Source organism: Zea mays, chromosome 6 (assembly GCF_902167145.1).
Source record: "Zea mays cultivar B73 chromosome 6, Zm-B73-REFERENCE-NAM-5.0, whole genome shotgun sequence".
Taxonomy (NCBI): Eukaryota; Viridiplantae; Streptophyta; class Magnoliopsida; order Poales; family Poaceae; genus Zea; species Zea mays.
The window spans coordinates 162,412,288-162,421,177 of NC_050101.1; the positions used below are offsets into that span (position 1 = coordinate 162,412,288).

The 8,890-nt window shown below is 38.6% G+C and overlaps 1 protein-coding gene across 2 annotated transcripts; it reads right to left on the bottom strand.

Moving 5' to 3' along the window:
* Positions 1-1,768: 1,768 nt before the first annotated feature.
* LOC100274373 (uncharacterized) lies at positions 1,769-8,623 on the bottom strand. Of its 2 annotated transcripts, none has more exons than XM_008649381.3 (7): positions 8,338-8,623; positions 8,208-8,253; positions 8,035-8,118; positions 4,055-4,214; positions 2,991-3,261; positions 2,507-2,722; positions 1,769-2,402 (listed from the first exon to the last, which is right to left on the bottom strand). In XM_008649381.3, exons 1-6 carry the CDS (start codon positions 8,389-8,391, stop codon positions 2,531-2,533), a joined length of 807 nt encoding a protein of 268 aa, XP_008647603.1. In that variant the 5' UTR covers positions 8,392-8,623; the 3' UTR covers positions 1,769-2,402; positions 2,507-2,530. The 2 variants fall into 2 exon arrangements, with proteins under 2 accessions (XP_008647603.1, NP_001142205.1); NM_001148733.1 differs by having other exon boundaries at positions 2,073-2,402; positions 8,035-8,124; positions 8,338-8,607.
* Positions 8,624-8,890: the final 267 nt, after the last annotated feature.

Genomic DNA, 8,890 nt, shown 5'->3' on the forward strand with positions numbered 1-8,890 from the left:
AGTAACAACATCCACTAATCATTCAGAGATTATTGCCTTGTATGAAGCCTCACGTGAATGTGTCTGGCTTCGAAGGGTGATTAATCACATTCAATCATCATGTGGGATTCATTCCATTGAATCACCCACCATTATCTATGAAGATAATGTTGCTTGTGTTGCTCAGATGCAACAAGGTTATATCAAGAGCAATGTTACCAAACATATCTCCCCCAAGTTATTCTACCCTCATCAACTTCAACAGAGTGGTGAGATTAAGGTCATGCAAACTAAGTCTTGTGACAACCTCGCAGACTTATTCACTAAATCGCTACCTTATTCTACATTTCAGATATGTGTTAAGGGTATTGGTATGCGTCGACTTAGAGATTTGCTTGCATCAGGGGGAGTATCTCTTGATTAATCTAATACTAACATCACATTGTACTCTTTTCCTATATGAGTTTTACTACCATGTTTTCTCATGTTAGGTTTTTAATGAGGCAATGTCAACACAAGCATATGTCAGTCTCTTGATTTTTCCCATCAGGGTTTTTCGACAGAGACACCAAAGACATACCATATACTGTTGATTTTCTCCAAATTTTTCCCACTGGGTTTTTCTGGAGTTTACACAGTATATTATCGCAAACCACCTTTTGCTTACAGGTTTCAAGGGAGAATATACATAATGGACAACTGCTTAAGGGGGAGTGTTACAAAAAGTAAGCAGTTGTTGACTGCTTTCTAACCGGCATTCTCCAAGGGACGTGCCCCTGCACGATCCCCATGTATGGACGTGGCTTTTGGCCACTCCTTTAGTGTCTCTTTCTCTTGTATAAATATCAAAAGCAATAAAGGATACAGTGCCCCTTTTTCATTTCATTCTCGCACAACAGTTTCCATTCTACATATAGAAAAGAAAACCTCTCAGGCCTTTTGAATGAAAACCTCATTTTAAGGGGGTTTTCTCTAGGAGAAATTAGTTTATTTTTCCTTTAAAAAAATAAAAAATCTTTTTAAAAAATAGAGTTTTCAAACTAGCCCTTACTCTCTAATTTTAAATAGAATTCCTTCCGGACCCCCTTTAATTCTCTTGTCACCAAACCAGCACTTAAAATTTTACAAGAGATCACGAAAAGAGGTACACTAGTACTCCATCAGTCTCGAAATATAATTCTTTTTAGCCTTCATTTTTCTATCTATATTCAAATAAAGAATAATAAATATAGACATATACAACTTACATTCATAGGTTAATTAATGAGTATATGTATAATCTAATACGAATTATATTTTAAAATGGAATGAGTATTCTTTTAGAAAACTTGATCCATATAAAAACTTCTTAAAGCACTGAGTCCTAATGGTAAATATGGGGGTATGCTGAGTGGTGTCAGATCAGAATTTTTTGATCTGGATAATTTTAAAGCTAGGGAGTTCATTACTATTGTAAATGTTTATGGAAAATCAGTTGAATAAAAGATGGTCCCAGGCCGATGTCATAAAAACTCGGTTCCTCTTGAAAGTGAAATATCCTCTAGCTATAGGTGGTGGTTTCAACATTCTGAGATTCACATGGTGTTTGATTCCTTTAGTCACAACTTTAAAAACTAAACTTTAGTCTCTCTAGATTTTCTATTCAGAGGGCTTCCTCTATTTGGCAATTTATGAACTAAAGTTTAGGAAGTGAGAACCAAACACCCCATCAGTAATTTAAATAAAAAGTTAAACATTAATATTTTTGTTGATATGTTCAATCAGATCACAAATACTCATGAACTCAGAATGAAATTTGTGGAAAGGAAGTTTATTTGAAATAATAACATACATGAACCTACTTTGAAAAAACTATACATAGTTCTAATCTCTTGATCCTAGGAACAGGACCTTCCCTTCTGCAACCATACAAAAATTCCAAGATACACGTCTGACCATAAGGCTCTTCTTATCTTCAATTCTGAGCTAAATAGCAAACAAATCCGGAAACCTTTTTTCGTTGAAAATTCGTGGCTAGAGCATGCTAATTTTATTCGCTAAACCATTTTTTTTAAAAAAAAGAGCTATGCGAAATCAGTTGTCAGTTGGACGTTCGAAAACCGGATGAGACGTACTAGCACACAAATACACACTGGAGATCTTTACCCAAGAAAGGATTGTATGCAAATCCAAGTGAAGGGCTTTCACTGAACAACGTGGAAAGACTTTGGTGCCTAAACTCGGTACTCTGTACGGCACGCTGTAAAATTCTGTTCCCTAGCTAGATAGAGACTTGCAGATTAGACACTTCAAATGAAGAACGCCCAAAGCATAACAATCTAGGGTCAGTACGTATGTCACGATGTCGAGTAGAACTGGTCTGCCATGCCCTTTCAAAAGATGTATTCCAGAACAAGCCGTGGGCAAAGGGCGCATCAGGTCACCTGCCACAAACAAAGAACATTTTTTTCGGAAACCAAAGCCTCAATTAAGCAATGCCAGAGAATATACGGGTACCGGGGTGTAAGAAAACGAGAGGCAGACGGACCTTTGCAAAATCATCAAGCAAACCTCAGGCGAAAAAGTAAACTTTGATGAACAGTGCCAGAGCAAATTGCAGCACTGATGCACTAGCCATCAGAACCATTAGATCAGCTCCTTCAGTGCATTCCTTCAAATTTAAAGTGATGAACCAAGATGATGCACCACCAGCAAGAGCTATGATGACCCATTGAAGAAATCCCACAGGAATAAGCAAAAGTACCTTAACCAGACAAAATAGGAGGGCAGCTCATGTTAGCATAATGGCAACATTCATCTTCAAGAACAGAAGTGAGTTCCAAGCGCTCACAACCATGATAACGTCATGGATTCTTTACATTAAGTGAATCAATTTTTAGGACCGTTATATATAATTGCAACCTAGAGAACTGAAAATTCCTATGAATGTACATCATGTTAAAATTGAATGTCTGTGTATTCTTGCCAGTGATATAAATAACGAAACAAACAGATGGAAATCGAATACTTACAGATGCAGGTATGAAGATAAACAGAGAATAGCCCCACATACACCAAAATCGAACAAGACTTGGGCGTGATCCAAAATACTGAAACAGGAAAAAGAACACGACGGGCACAATGATAGCATAACTATACATGACTGATGCTGCCCAACTGAAATAACCAACATCAAAGTTCCATATGTCCATATCCTTTTTAGTTTGCACCAGATAAGTGGCATAGTTACCAAACACAGCAAGCATGAAAATCAGAGTAGTGGTGATCCATAAAGGCCCATACCTGCAGAAATTAAAATAATTCATAACACAAGAGAATGCGGAGTCAAGAGATCCAAATGATTGATGAAGTACAAAAAAGCTAAAATTAACGACAAAATTTACTAAGACAATAATCCAGCAAGAGAAGGGTGGGCCTGGTGCAGTGGTAGAGTCTAACCGGAAGGTCCTGGGTTCGAGCCCCAACCTCTGCATATTATACGGGTAAGGCCCGGGTTCGAGCCACAGCCTCTGCATATTATACGGGTAAGACTTGGCGCTTAAAGATACCCTTCCCCATACCCCGCACAGTGCAGGAAGCCTACGGGCTACGGCACTGGGTACACCCTTTAATAATCCAGCAAGAACTTTTAGTATGCAAAAATTTGGATCAAAATCCATTCAAAACACTGTGATGTCTAGTTCCCCCAAAACTATGCTTGCAGCAAATACACACTACCTGCTACAATCTGTATAATGCTACTTAGGCACTATATTTTTGTATACTCTTGTAAAAACTCTGCAACTATCCTATCTGAATCGTCATCTCATGCTATTATCAGTTTCTCAGTTAATAAACAATGAAGTGTTAAAACAGATTCATAATATGCATCTTATACAACTTGCAACATTTCTTTCCATATTAACAATGCTTAGTTATGATGAAAAATATCATTTTATGCACATTTTTATCACATGATTGCATATTAGACTATTCACTAGAAATGTTGACACTGAAACAATAGAAAGGTAACAAAGAGACATGTTTTGTTTTACAAAGAGTCAGATTGCAAATTGTGACCATAGGAGAAACTTACATGTCAGGATTAGCATCAATTTTCCTGTAAAAACCATCCATTGGATAAACTGAACTGATGAGCCTGTCAACTACAACATCAGTATCAACATTGAAGTATGGAGCATAAGATGCAACATTGAAGTATCCTTTCCAATCTGCTTGGTTTTCAACATCTCCATCTGAAAAAGTGAAGAGAGACTTCAAGATGGGGCAATGCAAAAACAAAACCAGAATTCTATTCAATGTCTGATAAGTAAAATACATTCATTTATACTCATCAAAATAGAACAGTGCCAAGGATCACAGCTCAAAGTAGCGAAAGGAACAACAAAACAGCTGTCTGATGCCTTGTTTCTAGCTGAGATGGTTAGAATATTAGACCATCATGGTTACATGTTACAGTCTTCTGAAAAAAATGTATAGAAATTTAGCATGCATGATTAATGCGAGGCATGGTTCATCAAAAGTGTGACATTTGTCACTTCATGCAAGTCATGTATCAGTGACTTATTCAACAGTTCAGGTGAAGGTTGTTCTCAATTATCAACCACCAGATACAAGACAAAAACAGCATCACAAGTTTCTAATCATCTGGCTTCTACAACAGTATCCATTAGCATGCCCTAAAAATAAAGCAGTACAGGACTGGTGTTGCCACAATTGAGAGGTCAATTATCTACACTACACACAATGTACTCATTCAAAATTTCTGACATAACAAGAGAATGTTTCTATTAAGTTAAGAACATCAGCATATTCTTATTAAATTCTCCTAAATCCACAGTTTCAATATGGTTCAATAACGCAAGTGGGTATCCAATGGAGTTTTGTGGATCAGCCAACTTAAGCCACCCCCCCCCCCCCCGAACTAATTAGGCAACGTGAATGTCAAGGTTAATGATGATTTAGGATACTACTTCCAAACAAAGAAAGGTGTACGACAGGGTGATCCTCCCTCTCCCTTTCCTTTCAATTTGGTAGATGACATGCTTGCTACCTTGGTATCAAGGGCCAAAGAGAATGGTCAGTTTAGAGGGATTATTCCCCATCTAGAAGGGGGTATATCCATCTTGCAATATGCAGATGAAACCATCCTCTTCGTAGAACATGGTCTCGGTGAGGCAATAAATCTGAGACTCGTCTTAAGTGTTTTTGAAGAGATGTCAAATCTCAAAATTAATTTCCATAAAAGTTAAGTATTCCTTTTTTGGAGAGGTAAATTCCTACAAAAAAGAATATGTAACTTTTTGGATGTAAAGAGGGAATGTTCCCCTTCAAATACTTGGGCATACAAATGCACCACAGGAAAATTCGAAACAAAGATTGGATGGAAGTAGAAGAAAGATTCCAAAAGAAACTTGGTAGTTGGAAAAGGCAAGCTACTTTCTGTTGGAGATAGATTAGTTTTAATTAACTCAGTGTTTCTAACCTAGCCATGTTTATGTTATCGTTTTTTGAAGCCCCTACAGAGGTCATACAAAACTAGATTATTATAGATCTAGATTCTTTTGGCAGAGCGATGAGCATAAAAGAAATATATATCGTCGAAGTGGTCTTTTCTTTGTCTCCCTAATTTTTTTGGAAGGCTAGGCATCTTAAATTTCGAGATTCAGATTGTCTTTTAAGCAAATGGCTCTTAAAGTTTTTGCCTACCCCAACTTGCTTGGGACTAAAAGACTTAGTTGTTGGCTCTTTTAAGCTTTTGAATGAAGAAGGTGCATGACAATAGCCATGTTTGGCACAACTGTTGCTTGTTGGAAAAGTAGCTTATATGAGAAGCTGGTTAAAAACAGTTTTTTTATTGTCTGCTTTTAGTTCATTCTAAGACCGTCTGCAGCAGTCTACCCAAAGTCTACCCAAAAGCACTGTTCTGCACTGTAGACTGCACTGTTCAAAGGGCCTGTTTGGTTCGGCTTTTTTCTGACCAGCTTTTCTGAGAATCTGGCTGTGGAGAGAATCTGGCTGTGTAGAGAATCTGAGTATCATTAGGATTACGTGCGGTGGAAGATAAAGGTGTCCATAGGACTCAAGATCTAGAAAGTGACGGATTCCTACTATTGCAACGACTCAACCGATTATGTGTTTATGTTGATTTTGAATGGTTTTTACCCAAACGAATTTTATAGAAGCTGACTGAAAAGCTGAGCGTTTGGCAGTCCGCAGCAGCTTTTGGTGGCCCGAAGCTCAAAAAAGCTGAAACAAACAGGGGCAAAGAGTGGAGTTTGAATATGGGTATGAGGATAGGTAAGCTGTTGGAGATAGCCTAAGAAGCAGCTAAACTGTAAGCTATTGCAAAAGCATCCTGTTTGGTACAATTTATGCTTAAATCTGTGAAAAAGTTATGAAATAAGTTGTGCCAAACAGGGTCAAGAGCTCATTAGAGGAAAAAAATACTTGCATCATAAGTCTATCGCCCAAGTGTCCAAAAATCCAGGAGACTCTCAATTTTGATCTAGTTTGATGAGTATGAAAGATCAAATCCTTTCATTTGGATCTTTCTGAATCCACAATGGTCAATGTGTGACGTTCTGGAGGATAAGTAGAAAGGAAACAAACCTTTCATGGAGTATTTCACTAACCTGTATAGAATTGTTAGAAAGAAAGGAGTCATTGTTGCAAGTGTATGGAATAGTGTTCCTCTTAACATATCGTTCAGAAGAACGCTAGTAGGGAATAATTTGGTATCTTGGCTTGAACTACTTTCAAGAGTGGCTCAGACAACACTAGTTGAAGGTAATGATAAGTTTAGATGGGATATGAACAAAGAAGGCTCCTATTCACTGCAATCTCGTTATAATGTCTTCATACAAGACAGATCCTTGTCAAGGAATTTGATAATATGGAAACTAAAAATCCCTCTCAAGATAATTTTTTTTCTTATGATATCCAAAAAAATGGGTAAACCTCACAAAGTACAATTTGACCGAAAGAAAATGGAAAGGTGATGTTAAATGTTGCTTTTGCAATTCCACGGAAACAATCCAACATTTGTTCTTTAATTTCCATGTAGCTAGATCTATCTGGAATACCACTTCCATTGCTTTTGGTTTTCAACCACCGAACATTTTTCTCACTTATTTGGTTCTTGGGTTAATGTATTCACTAAGGAACATAAAAACCATATCTTTCTTGGTACTGCAGCTATTTGCTGGGCTAGTTGGTTATGGATGAATGATGTGGTTTTCAATAAAAGATTGTTTAACTCATTCGCACAGGTATTTTACAGGGGGCTTACTGGATCTGATGTTGGGCACCACTGTGCAAAGAGGAAGAGAGAGGAACGCTGAAGTTGGGATGTGAGTGTGGTTCTGGAGCTGTATTCTAAGGGGTGTTTGGGATGGCTCCAGGTTCCAACTCCAGTATGGAGTTGTAGTTTATAATATCAATTTAAATAGTTTAAAAAATATTTTTAATCTAAATAATAAACAAAATGACTTATTTAAATGTATTCTAAAGGCTTATAGCACTAGCTCCAAGATTTTATGGAGCACCTAATGACATGTTCCACTAACTCCACTAATTTTTTTGAAGCTAGAGCTATCCCAAACAAGGCCTAAGTTTAGATAGCGAAAAAAATACAGAATCTAAGCTTGATGTCTATGTTTGTTTGTTCTCTCTCGCCTATAGATATCTGTTGGCAGAGAGAAGACTTTTCAGTTAACTACCTGCGTTGCAGTTATGCTTATGCAGTATGCTTTCTCCTTTGCTGTTTAGGATTCAGATGGACATTAAAACTGTCTAATAGCCTAAGTGCTATGTAAATTGGTAAATCCGTAAATGGGCCAAATACACTCACTTATGAGTGTTGAGGCTGGAAACTTTATCCTTCATCTACAAAAATGTAACCACATATAACAAATGACTTGCACAACAATATACCCAGTTGTCCGCACTCATCAATCAGGTACCATGTGCAACTGTGTATCCATAGTTAGACCGATTCGAAACTCAAACAAAAAAATGCAGGACGTGGTGACAATTGTCATCAAAATTAATTACCTGCAGGGCCACCTGGTGGCCGATACCCTCCAACATTACCACCTCCAGGTGGGAACTCCTGCAACCGAGAGGTGGCAGCTGCATCTGCAACTGAAAATTAATTTGTGATAATTACAAAAAAAAAACTGCAGCACGCGCCCGCACCAATCCACAGTTTCACAACATGCCACAACCTTGGGCGGCGGGGGGACCCAATTTCCTGTCATCTTGTGTCACAGCCTACAGAAACAAACCACCCCAGATCAGCGACTATCCCTAACGAAACGAGAGACGCGGATAAGCGTGTAGGGATTGGATCGGTACGGGGACGGAGCCGAGGAGGTGGCTGGTGGGGAGGTTGGAATAGCCCTCGTCCATGGCCAGTGGCGTCGTTGCGCTCGCTCCTTCTCTCAGCAGCTGCACATGGCCGCGGCGCGCGTTCGCCGGATACGGCGGGATTGGGATCGGTGTGGTTTGGGGGGAAGGGGGGCAAAGCCGGAAAGGGGCAAAAAGCCAGGACTCTGCGCGACTGCGCGTCTCTAGCGTGAGAGAGAGGAAGTCGTCGTCGAATGCCCTCGTGCTCGGTGTTGCTTCGGACCGAAGGCGGGGTCACAACGGCGACATCGGCCCAACTAGCAAAAGGGCCACCAGCCTATCATCAAATCTGGTACACATGGGAGGAGTTTGGTGCACATATTTAGCGGATATTTTGGTTCTGCTAGCTAAAATTTAGTTTTATGTCACGTTAAGGGTTACTTTAAACTCTATTTTTAAGGGATTTTTATTTTCACAAGTAAAAGTAAACTAATTTTTTAGGAAATGAAATTCCCTTGAGAAAATATGGTTATCAAACTAGCCCTAAAAATTTAAATATCAA

Coding starts and splice junctions, on each gene's coding strand:
- LOC100274373 (NM_001148733.1), bottom strand. CDS start 8,391: ATGGACGAGGGCTATTCCAACCTCCCCACCAGCCACCTCCTCGGCTCC. Junction 8,125..8,207: donor GGGTCCCCCCGCCGCCCAAG/GTTGTGGCATGT, acceptor ATTAATTTTCAG/TTGCAGATGCAGCTGCCACC. Junction 4,215..8,034: donor GCCACCAGGTGGCCCTGCAG/GTAATTAATTTT, acceptor TCACTTTTTCAG/ATGGAGATGTTGAAAACCAA.